This window comes from Acanthaster planci, linkage group LG04 (assembly GCF_054643075.1).
Source record: "Acanthaster planci isolate LZ-2023a linkage group LG04, COTS_SCS, whole genome shotgun sequence".
NCBI lineage: Eukaryota > Metazoa > Echinodermata > Asteroidea > Valvatida > Acanthasteridae > Acanthaster > Acanthaster planci.
This window is the reverse complement of record NC_141780.1, coordinates 13145568-13162446: the sequence shown is the minus strand read 5'-3', so window position 1 is coordinate 13162446 and position 16879 is coordinate 13145568. Positions and strand designations below refer to the sequence as shown.

General features: G+C 39.3%; 2 protein-coding genes across 7 annotated transcripts in view; one reads left to right on the top strand and one right to left on the bottom strand.

Annotated features, from left to right (window-relative positions):
* The window catches only part of LOC110988785 (pseudouridylate synthase 7 homolog), a 59987-nt gene that overhangs the window by 38509 nt on the left and 4599 nt on the right, over window positions 1–16879 (bottom strand). For all 6 annotated transcript variants that reach the window (XM_087136259.1, XM_087136258.1, XM_087136262.1 and 3 more), the window contains exons 5-7: window positions 16378–16510; window positions 2471–2585; window positions 749–826 (exon numbers count right to left, since the gene is read on the bottom strand). In XM_087136259.1, the coding sequence (XP_086992385.1) occupies window positions 749–826; window positions 2471–2585; window positions 16378–16510 (326 nt within the window). The remainder of the gene's footprint in view (window positions 1–748; window positions 827–2470; window positions 2586–16377; window positions 16511–16879) is intronic.
* Window positions 5600–7666, top strand: LOC147799404 (putative G protein-coupled receptor 21). The gene has a single exon (XM_087136263.1). It carries the CDS (start codon window positions 5889–5891, stop codon window positions 7011–7013), a length of 1125 nt encoding a protein of 374 aa, XP_086992389.1. The 5' UTR covers window positions 5600–5888; the 3' UTR covers window positions 7014–7666.

Genomic DNA, 16879 nt, shown 5'->3' with positions numbered 1-16879 from the left:
TCTTTCTGGTCAATTAATCCAATGTGTGAGTAATGAAAAACAATTCAGTTCATTGTCTTGACCCAAATAAGGCATAACCCCCCTCCTCCCGATTACCTATATAGTGATCATGCTAATGAGCTAGATTCACAGGGCAGTCTGCAGAACCAGGAAATGAGAAAGTTTCAGACTCATTTGCAGACCGGCGGGAGGGGGTGGGGTGGAGAAGCATATCTTTGTTTTTAAAATATAATGAGGGTGGCCATATGCTTATCATAAAAGTCACATAAAGACAGAACTGTTTGCCTATCCTTTAAAATTTGGTTGGATTCACCCGTGGTCAATTGCGAAGAATGCAATCTTGCTCTTTGTTTTATTAGCTTCTGCTGCTAGTTATTTGTTTGATATTTTTAATTTTTTACTTTTTGTGTTCATTTTTAAGATGGTTACATAAAAAAATCAGCTCCACTCGGACCCTGAACAGCTAGAGGGACTTCATATGCACTTGGCTGATCATAAATGTTTAAGCCTACATGTAAGTGAGGATAAGGAAAGTTCCTAATGTAAATTCTGAAGGCCAGGATATTATCGGTGTCCGTTCTCCCAAGTCAGTACCAGTCAAGCACACAGAATTCTAGCCTGCAGGCCTGGTAAAGAGCAAAACTACCAGTAGCAGCTGACACATGATGGTGAATGAACCAGACTTCAGCTGTCATTCTTTTGCATGATATGTAGATGTGGTGACTGTTCTGGACTGCTAAAAAATTACCTGTACGCAGTGACCTCCTGCACTGTAATAGCTCGCTTGTCCTTTGTTCCGGAAAAGCCAAAGGACTGATGCTTGACACTGTATGGGTCAAAAATCAAAAATACAAAGCAGAATGGGAGATTAGAAAACAGCAGGAGTGATGAGATTCATGAAAGCAAAGTTCATTTAATTATGACCCCTAGTGTATGTCATGGCTCATCACAGAGGCAATGAAACATTCCACAGACCATCTGATGAGTATGCACATATACTGTAGTTTGATTTCTCAGAAAACAGTTTCCAGACCCTCCTTGCTTTTTCACAGTTATACCTCTAGCTTTCCAGAGGTTGTCAAGCTCTGGCTGGCCATCAGTACCAAATTAGGCCCATTCAAATGTCATGCCACTATTACAACACTGACCAGTAATACACATGAAAAAGGAGGTTTGATAGGGCAGTGTTAAGCAACATGTACCAGTGCAATGCTTAAAACTGGAAAGGGCTTCAGGATGATAAAGGAACGAGCCAAAAATGAGAACTTAAAACTTGGCCAAATTTCATATTTTGTTTCCAATGACTTTTTTCATCACTTTTAAATTACATTTACTTTTTATGTACTTTTACATGTACCTTTTTTATGTTTTCTGACACCCCTTTAGCTATGTCTATGGTACAGCGTACATATGAAAATGTACTTGTCTTGTATGGAAACTGGCAAAGCATGCTATGTGATGTGACACAGACTGATGTGACACTGAGCCGAGTAGAAGTAATTTGAACTCTAAGAAATGTCCAACATTGACTGTATTGCGAATACCTACTCAACTGGCAATAATGACTGTCTTGTTTGAGGAGCCAAAAAAGGAGTCAAAATATCATATTAAAATGGGCAAGTTACTTAAAGCCACTTGGTACCTTAATACCTGTCAAGAACCACTCATACGACAGGCTCTTGATCAATAGGAACTGCCAAAGTATCAGAGGTATTTATGGATATGAAAATGTATGCACTGGTACCACCCTCTTTAACACAAATGAGGTTAAAGCTGTTACCAACCAATGGTAACTTGCTATCTACTCTGGCCATTCACATGAAGTACCGGTAGAAGGCAATGTTTGCATTTGTAAGAGAAGACTACAACCTCCCCTTCTAGGTATTAGTATTGCACTATAGTTTGGGATGAAGACCTCGTAAGTTGGTGTTAAACAAAAGCCAAAGGCTGGACTTAAAATCAACATGTACTGATCTACATTCTATTACTATTGTTAATATTCAATACACCATACCATGCCAAGTCACTCTCAATGAGACTAACCAGTTGATAAAGCCACTTTGGAACTTTAGCCACAGATGAGAAGTAGCCACTTGGTCATGTTGGTACCACTTACCACAGTTGAGAATAAACCACTTTATAATTGGTCACTTTGTAAGACTAGCAACAGGTCATATACATGTACATGCAGGCATTAGCCACTTCCTGAGAATGCATGTACATGTAGCTACAGTTACGAATTTCAATTACTGATTATATGTACATAGCAATATTGTGGTTTTACTTTTCTGAGCATTCATACAATGCTGTGAGGTACATGTAAGTAATGCTTCATCACAATTCAAATTATTTATTTGACAACAGTCTGCATCATTTGGCATGGAATTATTGACAGCCCATTAGTTTACTATCCGGCTACAACTGCAGCTATTCGCAGTACTTTCATATCCAGGACACACAAATCACTCACTGTAAGTATTTGCCAATAATGGTCAGTGCATCGTTCACTTCCATATTCTCCTTGTGCATGACAAAACGACAGAAATCTGCACGATTTTTGTCCCAGCTACTTCGCTGTTTTCTTCCTGAGGGTAGAAAAAAAACAAGACAAGGGAATAATAATTCAAATAATAAATACATGAAAACAGATGAAGATGGGTTATGGAGATGTTATTTCTGATCTGTTGTTTTAATTCACTGATTTAACTGTTTCCTTCCTCTTCACTTTACAGTCCAACATTGTTTCAGTAGAAATTAGAATATGCAAATGGCATACAGTACTTTTCCACTCAGAAATGTAGGCTGGATTTCATCCTTCCAAATTCAATATGAGCTGATGATTGAACAGATTCCTTTCTGAGAAGTGACAGCAATTTATACTTTTCCACTTCCATTAGTGAACTGACCAAACATACGATTAAATGTCCATTTGTGATAAATGGTATGCACGGAAGTCCATCAGACGTCTATCCATCAAGCAGAATGACCATTGCTTCTCAAATGATAGTTGCATCACAGGAAAGGACAAATCTCCTTTATTATCTCAAATGACAGACTACATGTACAATTACAATTGCAAGAAACGGACCATTCACTTAAGCTTTAGTTGGTTCCATGTACTCCTAAATTGAGCCATCCTCACAGGTATAGATTTGCAGGCAGCAGAAAACATCTCCAACCGAGCGAAGAGAAGAGCTGGCACTAGCTAAAGGACAAGCTAGAAGTGTACAGTGTGTGCAGTGTGAGCTTTGACTGACAATCTTGATGCTTTGGGATTTGGTGGTATATTGTGGCGTTACGCCATTCCGATGAAGGTCAGGGCGCCTTCGTCCTTGGACCGCGGCACCGGACAGCACATACCGGAAGGACCCTGAGCAGCTTGGGATGAGTTCGTTGGGATGGAACCTTACCATCCCCCAAGAAAGTCTGATGATCTCTGGTCTTCGTTGAGACGACACCTAATCTGATTGGCCCAAAGCTTAGAGTGATGACTTGAAATAAACTTCATCTGGACACCTGACTTAAATACAACAAACGAAGTGGCACTGGTTTAACCATCAAGGATTCTTCAATCACACACAACCAATACACCAGTAGAGGGCGCTACTGACGGGGGAGAGTGTGTGATTAAACGTGACTTGACTTCGCCCAGAGCAGCGACCACCACAATTAATTGTGGACATCCAGTGTCAAATCAGGGACTTGAGCAAGTCTATGGGGCTTATTGTAAGGGCTGCGCTATACATACAACTCACATCATGAGCTAGCAATCTGCCGTTACATACTGGTATGTAGATCGACCACAAGCTCCTATTAGGAATTATACCACACCACCAATTAGCCCTCAACCTACCGAGCCCCTCAAAAACACATACACCACTCCAGACTTAGGCACAGTCACGCTAGGCTAGGTGACTTTAACACTTGCACAGGATTTTCAACCCTTATCTAAGGATCAGCCCTTGACTAAGGACAACTGATCATCAGTAACATGCCCTTTATGTAGCCACACAAGCTGGCCGCTGTTACAACTACACCTGTGCGCGCGCTAAATGTGACCAAGCAATGACTTCCGCTAACCAATTGCCCCAGGGGCAAGGCGGGGTCTATATGCAACGTGCTCGCTATGCGCGCCTAACGTCTACCTTTGTTACTGGACAGAGCACTATCTATAACTTCGCACTGCGCCTAGTGACGACATGCACCCTCTGTCACATCACCATGATCACAGTATTATATTCTGATGGTTCAGTGGTGTGACGGTTTAGCATGTTTTAGTGGTACATGTACATACAGGTAGCTATAGTTTGATGATTTGGTTGTCGATCTGGTGTCCTAGAGTTTTGTTTCAGTATTTTTGCTAGATTGCAGTTGGATGGTTGATAATCAAGTACTTTTATGACTTCAAGGTGTATTGGCTTGAAGTTTTGGTGTTATATGTGATTTGGGCTTAATTGGTACATGTAGTTTGGTGTCTTTGCCAGTACGGAGTTTGAGCACCTGTTGCCACTGACATTGCACTGCATGATGACAAGCTGCAATCATTTGCTGAATTTACCTCTTCCAACTATCCTTGCCACTCTTTAAGCTGTTCCACTCTGACTTCAAATTCTGCAAACAGCAAAACCACTGCGAGACAGTTTCGGTCAACAGGGCCGTAACAATTAATGTAGGATGATTTCCCTGGATGAAAAAGGCTAACTGTCTTTGTACATGTATGCATTTATCATGGGGCAATAGGGCGTAAATCAATGTTCAACTGAAATCCAAGGGGGTGTATAGTATGTAGTGAATGCCATTTGACAGTGTTCCAATAATCCAAGGGGATCATTACTTTGAAGGATCAACAATGACAATTAATGAAAGTCTTCACTACACATAAAAAATACCACGGGTGGTAAAGTCAAAGGAAAGTGATTTAATAATAATAATTGAAAATCTATAATGCACAGTTCCATAAAAGTGATCAACGGTGTAGTGCAGGTACTTGTTTCGACTCAAAAGGTGTTTATGAATAGTTACATATAAATATTTGCTTGGCCAGTATCACTGCAAAAATGTACAGGTAAAGTACTCCTGAATGGATACTGCTAAAATGTTCTTGCCTTTGGGTTTGACACTATTAACTTTCACTCTCCTAATCCAGTATTAAACAAGGTTGTTGAGACTGACCAAGCACACTTATTCCCTAAAGTAAATGCATACAAATTGTGTAGTGCACATGCACAGTTGGAAAACCATGGTGGCTTATGTACCGGTACATAAACATCGAGAAACAATCTGACAATGTGATCACGATGATGGGCTTGTTTTGAAAGACCTCATCACTTTAAGAAATACATGTGCATGTAAATACATGTACATTGTACATGTAGTGCCTTGGCCCAGAGAAAAATGTGCTGGTACACAGACAGGTATAAAAGAACTATTACAGTACAGAGCTATTCTGTGCTAATTACTCTCTCAAGTCTTAATATTTACGTGTACTTGTCACCTTGAAACACCTGGGCATTTACGGGCATGAAAGTCATGTACAAATTGAAAATTTTTCTGGGCCAACAAATCTGCCACACGTATACACAGCGCCCCAGTCTGAGAAAGTCAATAAAATCCTAACTGTCACTTTACTGGTTTTGTTTAAATTGCAGGTCTTCATCAATATGCACAATGATTGGTTTATGACAGGTGTTATAACAAACAATGAGTCAGCCGCATGCTAAAACAAGAAGTGGTATGAGGAAAATGGTATGATAGAGATATGAGGGTGATTATTCTGATAGCTTGATACAAACTGAATAAAGTACTTGTAGAATGGCAAAATGATCACCACTGAAGGAGAGGGATGTTGTACTGCAGGTTCAACTACGACCTGTGGAGACTGAGGCAGGATGGATACCTATGGTAACGTAACATCAGAAAGTGGGGTAAAGAATGAGGACAGCACTTTTACACCTTTGCCATTTATTTCACGTTGCACGTTGGTGTTCACCAGCGTAGTGATCATTGTCAGCAATGTTGTGGTACTGGCTGTGCTGGGACGCATGAGGAGCTGCCTCACCAAGATGCAGCTGTTCCTGCAGTCGTTAGCCATAGCAGATCTGCTAGTCGGCCTGATGTGGCTCATCTTGCACTTTGAGAGCATCGTCGGTCGGGACTTGTATGTCATGAGCAACTGGCTGTGCCTGCTGATCGCCCACCTGCCGGCCATAGCCTTGACGGTGTCCGTTCTCACCCTCAGTCTCATCAGCATTGAGCGTTACATTGCCATCGTCAGGCCCTTCCACTACCACAAGCTGCTCACTCGCAGGCGAGCCAAACAGGCCGTGGTGATGGTGTGGGTGCTGGGCGCTGCTTTATTTGTACCTGTTTACCTGCCTTTGCTCTTTGCCACCGGTGACAACCCAAAACGAAACTGCGAGAATGGCTTCCAGGATGTGTTCTACACGTGCATGTACATCATGACTATTGTTATCATACCAAATGTGTTCCTCTCCTTTTACTGCTACACATGCATCATAAGGAGAATCCTGCAACGAAACAAGATCCTGAGAAAGCACCACTCATCCATGCAGCGCAACCGACGCAGCACCGACCGCACCCTAGCCAAAATATCTGTATCTGTATACAGTGGATTCTACATCACATGGCTGCCATTTGTGGTGGTCAGTTGCATCGCCTACATCAATTTAACAGAAATCAGCCCTGTGATTTACCACAGCACCCTCAACTTTGGCCTGTGGAACAGCCTCCTGAACTGCCTGATCTACAGCATTTCTCACAAGCCGTTTAGGACCGAACTCAAATTGCTAGCACTATCCACTTTGTACTTCTGCTGTTGCTGCTGTATAAGGAGAGCAACAAAGAACACAGATTCAAAGAAATGTTGTCACCTGACAGCCGCCCATTCACTGAGGCATAGAAAGTCCCATGTGTGGGCAATCAGTAAAGACCTGACAAGAGATTCTGAGAGCCACTTTAACGTAAATGGATACATTGCAAAAGAGATAATATAAAAAGAAAGATGTTAAATTTGAGACAGCTAACACTGTAGATGAGTAATTGTATAGACAATTAGCTACATGTACATACATGTATATGTGTATCTACATGTATACATGTACATGTATATGCACCGTCTGGTTGACCTTTTTACATTACTTTTCCAAAGGCCGACGGCAACACTTGATTTACTCTAAACTTCAGAGTAGTATGTGTTCCTATCTTATGGCCGCAGAGTCCTCTGTAAAAGTTTAATGTCATTTCAGATCTAAATTTCAGATCAAAACCGCTAAACAAGTAAGTATGTCAGTTTAAATAGCAAAATGTGAAGCTAAAATCAAGTTGTGGATTACACACGTTGGTTCTTGCTTAATGTGAATCTGATATCTACATGTACATGTAATTATGGATAATCACACTTCGCACATATATACAATGTACATACATGTACATGTTGGTGTGAGGTTGTTACCATACTGGTACTGCACATGTACTGCAGTGAGCAACACTCACAGTGCATGTTCACTGTAAAGTCCAGTTCATAATCGATGCAAAAGTTGTACCATTTTATGATGCCAATTTGCAAATTTTGAAACTACATGTACACTGTACATGTAAATCAGCTTTGGCAAGCATCCCAGAGTAGCGGTATCAATTTCTGGGGCTGGACAAAAGGCGGTCTTGGAAAATGGGTTGAAGAGTATAGTGCCATGCTGTACACTGTTTATGAACAAATTACTGCTTCTTTGTCAAATGTGTAGATGATCTCCAGATATGCATGTAATTGGGATAGAAGGAGAAAGGTGGACTTACAAATACATGTACATGTAATAATGTTTGGTTCATCGGTATCATTAAACCCTGCGAAGTTTGCATATGAAGAATATTACTACTGGCCTGAGAGTTATCATTTTTATTATCATGAGGGATGGACATGTCCCTCCCTAATGATAATTAAGAGGTACATGTATAACTTCATACAATAAAAGCCAAGATGCTAAGTTTGTATTCAAGTAGTGATTGATAGGATATATTTTAAATCCTGCTGATTTATTATGTGCCTTGAGGAAAAAAGAAGATGATTCTAACGGGACGGGCAATATTGGGAATGTTGCCCTGAAGTGACCCTCCTGTTAATTGCCATGGGACAGTTAATTTACCCCATGTTTGCAAGAAAGCATGGTATGTTTACTCTCAATATGGACAACAATTGCAGGATTCCAGCTCTTCCTAAATTCCAAAACTTGCCTTTTAAATGAAGTTTCTGTCCGTCCCTCACATTTCATAATCGTTGGTATCATTTTTAATGCATGATATTCATTAATTAATGATGATATCGTCAGAAATTTCTTTTAGATTAGCAAAATATGATCCTTTCTTAGTGAAATAAAACAATTTTTAAGGGTGTTGAAGGAATTAAAAATTTTTCCCTAAATGTTACCTAATTTTGGATCACGCTTATGTACATATGTAGCAATTTCATATTCTACAGTACATGTAATTTGTTACTGCTTTTGTCATTACATTAGACAAAATAGGCAGAGAAAATCGGAATTGCTGTTAACTGAAATAAATGCATTGTACATGTACTTGTACAGTGTAGTTGAGCTTCTTTAATTGTCCAAAGCAGATTTACACGTGTACATGCACGTACACATAGCTAGGCTGAGTTTAATCCCATATTGTTGAGCTACTGTCACGTACATGTATGTTCACCCCTTGCACTTAATTTGTGCGCATGCGCTAAAATTCGGCAAAGTCGGGGTCACTTTCTGTTGCTTGTTAAAATGGCGACACCAGCCAGCAAATGACTACACCATCTGTCTGCGGAGATCTTCCGCACTGTGTAAATGTTTATTCAATTTATACCAGGGAAATAGAATCAGGCTTCAGATTTCATTCTGTGATGTGTTTCTTGTTAATCGAAAGTGACATTTGGGAACGTTACATTTATGAATGCAAAAAAAAGGTATTTAATCTTGAAAGTTTGAACTGTTCTCCAGTTGGTCCACACATGCTGCATATCCTGATAACTGAGAGTGTTTGAAAAAGGTTACCATGTTACATTTATGCTATTGCGAATTTTCTTTTGTTAGTTTGATCCATTTCAATTTTGAATCTCTGTCGACCGGTTGGCCATGATTTACGTGTGCACATGTGCAAGTTCGTGTACATGTACTGTACATGGTCATGTACTCCACCAACGCACGTAACTACTACGGACAAATGATTCTCATGCAAGATATTAGATTCGCAATAACTTGAAAATACTAATGATGTTTTTATATGACATTAATACACACTGCACTTTATTTTGTTTGTTTGGATTAACTGGAGAAGTTGTTTTAAAATGGAAAAGACCATGGATGTATTCTCTTTCCAGTCTGTGTTTAATTTTTTGTAAAAATCACTTTTTCAAAATTTGTTTCAAATTTTGTGTGGCTGGGTTCATATAATGCGGTGGTTTAATGTTGTCTAATCCATTTTTAGTTATCAGGCTATCTTCGTGAACTTTATTTGTTTGTGTTTTGTTAAAAGTAATTATGATCTTCATCCGTGAAAAGAAATGTCAGAACGACGTTTGACGTCGCCTGCCTCGAAATCCACGGTAAAGTGATCGAGTACACATGCGCTAGCTCTCAACTAAGTGGTGCACAAGGGCATGGGAGTGAACATACATGTACCTGCTGTACAATAAACTCCTACTGAGAGTTTGAGCTCTGCAGAACAGGGCAGCAATTGTGTTGATCTAGATCTGACTGTATGGCTCCAACAATGCTTTGTCCCCCAGGGTTAATAAAAATGAAACTATACACAAGCATAATCACAATAATTGAAAGGCTTACTAAATGTACATGTACATGTAGTTCTTCTTTCTGGCGCTGTGTTTCAAGCTAACAGTGTTTCAGTTCAGTGTTCAAACTTTGATTGTAAACATATTTGTACAGCATTGATTGAAAGAAAATATTCCAATTAAAAGATAACAAAAAAGTACAAGCAGTATTCAAATGAAATATGAACATGTTTCAACAGCTACTTCAATATGCTAATGAACAACATTATTTCAGTGAATAGGCAAAATTGTTGATTCACTCCCTCACAAAATGAAGCATAAACTCCACTACAACTCCACACACCCCTCATAATGGGCTCAAGTTATGGAGTGTCACAACCACACATCCAGCAGCCCACATATGCACGGAGTGTGACTACATGTACATGTATCCACATACTGTACTTGAATTCAGCTTCTCATCATGACGGAACCATCAGATTATACAGAATTTTTGATCAGGTATATGGATCTCTCATGAATTCAACTTTTGCAGAGGACCTTCAAATTCAGCCATGTACATGTATATGGTATGTGTACCTGTACACGCACAAAAACACTGCAAATTAAGTGAATTTGTAAAATATATTTATCAATTTTTATTTATCAATATTTGTTTGATGAAGTCTGTGGAAACATTGTATGAAGGCACAGTAGGTTCAGCTCCCTTTTGCCTCTCATTCACATCCTTTAAATACACGTAAATGTAACATGCAGTGATAACAGAATGTAAAATTTCCTTGAGCTGTTCTAATAAGGGTTTATTTTCTGTCAGATGGGAAACTGAGCTTTTAGAAAGGACATACCACATGTACATGTACAAGCATCATACATAAATCTAAAACCAAAATTTTGGCATGCCAAGCTGCAGTAAAGATAAAAAGTCAGAAATATAAAATTAGAAGCTTTTAATCCTGATTAAATCATATGATTGTAGTATATGTATGTACAGTATATCTTCAGACCAACAACACAAGTTGCCCAGTCCTGGACAGATAAACGTAACTTCATAAATATTCCTCAGATGGTACAGGCCTACATGTACAAGTATGTTGCTTCCACTTACTGCACTGTACACATAGTGCCCTGTAGGGACAAATCAATAACTGTGTTGACCTTCCTTACAAATCACCCTCAAAACAGAACCATAGAAGTTCCTACTTTGAGTTGAACCTGTACAATTTGTAGATCATTCTCCCTATCACCTGATAAAGTAAAATCATTAACCATACTGTATGTGTACATATGTGTATTTTTTACAAACATGCTTCCATTGTTAGACTGGGTTCGTAGTTAGTTTTAGTCAGAAAGGCTTAAATTAGTTTCCATGAAATGGTCAGCACGTTTTGAAACAAAAGAATAAATATGTACAAGGATTATTTTAGATGATACTTTGAATAACATTTTTAAAGGAGTCCTGAACTATATTTCTTTGTCTTTATGACTGAGGTTCAAAAGTTACAGTCATAATACTGTCTACTGGATAAAGTGCACAGCCTGAGTGCAACTGTATCTTACGTTATGGCACAGAAACAGTGGAACAAGCCGGAGTGGTGTATCATGGGCACCAAGCAACAACAGCTACATGTACATGTACATTTAGCTTGCCAAACCTACTCAGCACGGCAAGTCCCTCCCTACAATGCTATTCAAGCACCTGAACTGCAGCTAGTGTACATCTTGCACTCTGACATGCAGACATGAAACATGATGTACTTTCACTGCCAATTTGGTCTGGTTCTTTTTCCATAATAGCACACATGAAATGAGGCAGAATCAAGTTAATTTGCGGACCATTCACTGAAATGGCCCATTCCAGAACAAAGACAGCACAAAATGGCTGAACAAATCATTGGAGAATGTTTTTTCTTTTTAAGTGTGGAAAGAGCAGGTAGCCCAAGAGTTACAAACATTCAACTGAGGTTAGTAAGTAAGACAATGAGCTCTGCAACTGTTGTAATTGGCCGGGTGTAGTTCACCTTCCTCATGATCCGTACTCAGTGCGGTCCGGCATTTAGTTTAATAACAGGTGCAGTTGAATTACATGTGGGAAGGTTCAGTGCAACCTCGCTCCCCAATATGTGTTTGGAGGTGCCCTGAGCAACCTGCAAGGCCTTTTGTGCACAACATATGGGGCTTGCTACCAACATTGGACCGAGCACTCTGATTGGCTAAGAATCCTGATTATTTAAATATTTATTTATAGGGACAGTTTGATTGGCATATTAAGGAAGGTCAGTTGAATGTTTATTAGCTTGTTCACTGAAGAGGGTGTTTACATAATTCAAGAATAATGATTTACCATAGAAACTTCGGTTCTTTCACCGAAAAAGATATATAGAATAAATAATAACTAATAAAAAATAAATAGATAATAATTGATAAATTTGTTCTTGAATAGTTATCGGTATGTATACTTTTGTCTTTAAGCACTGTATTAAAAGGGATATTAATGTAAGATATATGTAAATGAAAGAAGCTGGCACTAATCAAATATAGACATCCCTCTTTATGAAATGGATGAACCTATTTATGTTGCATGAGCTACTATTGGCGCTTTCCATGGAAACGAAAGAATATGCAGTACAGTCTGACAGTTGTTGAATGCATGAATATCAATCCAGAGTCAGGTTGATCAAGTCGTTAGGCGGGCACAGTGGAGTCGTGGGCCTACGTGTACTAAAACCCAGTACTGAACAGCCTACATGTGTATAACCATGCGCCGTATCAGGGCTGAATCGGCTCGGCACACATCATCTCAGGCAACGGGAACAGGCTCAGCACTAATTGTAAGACGACGCAGCATGCTGTATGGTTCATGTTTTTCAGGACAAAAAACATGACCGACTAACGCCTTGATTTCAAGTCTACTGTCACAAATAAATGAGAAGATTTCAATCATATTTTAAATGAAATTGTGAGTGCGGTAAAGACAAAGTCAGTCAGGGGTTGCCAAACACGAGCAATGACCACAGTATTCCAAGAACCATGTAACAACTAACCTCGTAACAACTAAAAAATTTGGATTTTTTTAAGTTATTTGAGTAAATTAAATAATTATAGATATAAATCCTCATCACCGAAAATTACCCTGCATGTAGCTGCTGATCTCAATGTGGAAAAGAATAAATGTATTATTTTGTGCAAGTTTCACAATTCTTTTCCCTAAAATTACATTCATTGTTTAGCCACTTTGTGTCGAAAAAATGAGTCCCCCAGATCAAATTACACGTACGTTGCACTCTGCAAGGTTTATCAGTTTAAACCCAAGCCTTGTAATGGCCAATTTCTTTGAAGTCTAATGTAAGGTCAAAGACTTTTCAGCATACACTGATTAATAATGTATAGAAAACGTGGAGAAATCTGAGTGGACACGGTGGACGCATGGTATGGTACAAGTACCTGCACAATGTTCACGTCTGCATATATCTCAATGATCTTGCATGTATATTAGAAATCAAATAAGCGTGTAAGCATGCATGTGTCACGGCCAACGAGGGCTTGATAAACATGAGGTGTGCCCTCAGACAAAGGCATGATTGTGCTACATGTACATATACGTACATTATTTCACATCTCGTTGTTCTTGTACACTGTGTACAAAAGGCACACTGTTTGTACCAGCAATTTCCCAATAACTACATGTATCATTAAAAAATGGAATGCCCTTTGAAAATATTTGCAATATTCACAATCATAATGTACCAGCAGCAACTATAGTCTCTCAAGTGGATACTTGGAGGGGAGGGGGTAAAATGTATGTAGGAAATTACACACGTATACAATTTAAATGTACATGTATAGTACTATACATGTACTGTTTATACATGTATATCAGAGTTGTTGACTTGAATCATGCTACACTTGGTCGGACTGGGTCAGACTAAAGTCCCAATTTTGTGGACTTAAGACTTGACTTGCAACTACTGGGGCCAATTTCACAAAACACTTAAAGACATGTCTTGGGAAAGGCAAGTTGTCTTATCTTGGATCGATTTCATCAAACTAAAGATGCATTTAATGTCCAAACTTCCTCAGAAACTCATATCTTAAATCAAGATGGGTGTGAGGGCCATCTGATCTCATTAATGCGTGCAGTAATCATCTGGAAATGAAAGACGAGAGTCTCCCAAGAGGAAAATTAACAATTTCAAGGAAGAAAACAGCTGCAGAAACAGACTTGAAAAGATGTTAGAATAATAAGATAGACTACCCGGTAATTTCAAAGTTTAATAGCATGCAAACAATTTCACTTCTCTTTTTTAAAACAGAATGATAAAAATGATTGAAAGTATTCATGATCAATTTTTATGGCAAAAAGTTTGTTTTCATTACACTCCCACGTGAGTGGCCAGAGGAAATTGGCTTTCCCTATTCTTTTCAACAACTGCTTTGTCAAGCAGTAAAAGGAAACATGAAAAAGCCATTGAGTCTCTGGCTTTAAGGCAGCTTTTTAATCAAGGGGATGATATTGATCTCAGAACACATCCTAGCTGCTATCAATCTACTCATCTTACAAAATGCAAGCTCTAAGATGAGCTGCAAGCTACATATATTTGAGTTTGAGGAAATCGACTCCAGCTGCAGCTTTGACATGTGACTTGACTTGCAAAAATGACTTGCTTCCATGTCTGACATGTACCTGAGACACTAAATTTTATAGCTGTCTAAAATTCATAAAACTAGTTTAGGCGTGGCGTAAACTGCCAGCCAGTATCTCTATAGGCCGAGATTGCTTGGCCGTTTTGTGGCAGGTATGATCCTTGGTCTGTATTACTGCCTTTATCGGCCTGTACAGGCCGGTCTGGCCCGTCGGCATTCCAAGTTGTTGAATTGAGAGTTTACTTCCCAGGCCCTCCACTGATAAATAGTGAGGATTTAAGCGAATCAGTGTCAACTCCGTTAACAAGTTAAATTTCTTGCTGGGAGTGGTATATACCTTAAATGAAAGCATGAAGGAATAGGTCAAAGTACAGGTTGCATAATACTTTAAACTCATGACTCTCCTGGTTCACGGTCTTGATCCGTCAATTTTATGAAAGATTCAGAAGGATCTCATGAGAAAACTGTCTTAAGTTTAGGCAACATTACTGTGATTCACTTAAACTCCTTTTTTTCCCCTTTTTTATTGTGCTTTGTAAAGGGCAGCCATTATCTGCAAATCTGCATCACCACAGTCTCAAACACGAGAATGAAATTGACATACGGCATCTGTTTGTTTAATCGGTTGCGAATGGCAAAATGGTACCAGCTTGCACGCACTTTAATTGCGCGCTAACTGCAAGCTTGCTGCAGCGCTGCGAGGTGTTTTTATGCACAGTACATGGTCGCAAGTGCACTCGACATGCCCTGTGGCTTGTAGCTCCACCATTGCTATGGTGGCTTGTTTTCCGTAGTCCTCTCCCTTTTAAAAAACAAATACAAAAAAACACAAGATAACTGGAAGAGTAAATTGTCCACAAGAAGCCACTCATGTATACTAATGGGCCAACTGGAAAATGGTTTTTAAGGATGGACGAATTCAACGAAGTAGAAAATTTACTGTTGCTTAGAATGTTCTGTTCTCCTTTTACGTCCACAAGGGTTTTCAAACTTGAATAACATGCTCTGAACAGGCTGAACAACCCTAAAAAATGATTTGGGCCCATAAAATTTGGAAATCTATATGAAGGGTCTTCCGTCTTCCTGCCTATGGTGGAGGGTGGTGTTGCGACATCTTGCGCCAAGTTCACGGAATAGGAAATTGATTATTGCAAATGCCTCCATTCACCTTATCAACAGAGGGCAGCAAAAACGTTTACCCGAGGTGCTAGAAAAAGACTTTCTCAACGTTTTGCTTTGCACTACGTATCTTTCTCATGTTCGATAGTGAAAACAAAATCTCCTGCCCAGTACCTGTCTAAACTGATGACTTTTCTTTAATTTGCAATCTTACAAATTCAAAATTCCATTCACAAGTCACCAGGACTAAAGAACAACATATCGCATTGGTGTTTCAAGTCTTTTGCACATATAATGGGAAAACCATGTCTGTTGTCTTAATCATAACCTTGACCTGTCCAAAATCAACAGTTCCCTAGGGGACACCACGACCATCCCGCATACCAAAATTGAAGATGTACATATCATGTCTTTCTCACGTTTTGGTGGGAAACACTTATTACACGCACACCAGCACATAAAAACAAGGGGCAAGGTAGAAACATTACATCCTCCTGTAAGATTCATCAGCAAGGCATTACCATGCTGCATGCATTACGAATTTACATGTAAATTTAAAAAAAAATTTAAATTGTGTGCAAGATGTACATGTCGGTCGCTGACTCACAAAGGTTCGGTCTTCAGAATGGGAGATTACATGTAGATTGCCCGAGATACTGTACATGACAAATTTCAGGTGTGTGAATTTATGAAGATGCTGCCCACATGTATACCATACATATTGGAAAAATGACCAATCTGATAATTCAACTCCTTTCTTTCTGACACTTTCAACATGTTTTTCAAGTTGCTCATATCTCCCAGCTTGAGGAGGAACTTCTTACCTCCTCGAGTGACCTTGGTGACTTTGATGACCTTTTTGCCATCACCGTCCAGAGTGGCACTTTCTAGTGTTCCATAGTCCTGCCGGATAAGCTCATGAACCGTCTTTCGCTTTGCCTTGTCATAGTCGTAAACCTAAGTAGAAAAAATATAAAACATCATGGACACAATGCAGTGATTCTCTTTGTTGGTAGTGGCCGACACTACCATGATAGCAGAGACCATGAAGGGCTGAGACCTTTTCAGTGGGTTACCTGTCCCTCGGGTGTAAAACTACATAGTGCCCTAGACTTACATGTACATGTATAACAGCAGTTAACAGTTTTTAATACCTACCTTCATGCATAATTATGTACATTATTAACAAGACCAAAAGAAATATTAACTGACTGTAATGCAGCCTGAACCACTGATCTCACTGGATGCTGAACATTAAGGCAGAATTTTAAAAAATCCATGGAATCCCAACAGACAAGACCATCTATTTGTCAGTGTGCACTCACA

Bases quoted from the DNA above. Each gene is read 5' to 3' on its own strand.
- LOC147799404 (XM_087136263.1), top strand. From the start codon at position 5,889: ATGGATACCTATGGTAACGTAACATCAGAAAGTGGGGTAAAGAATGAG.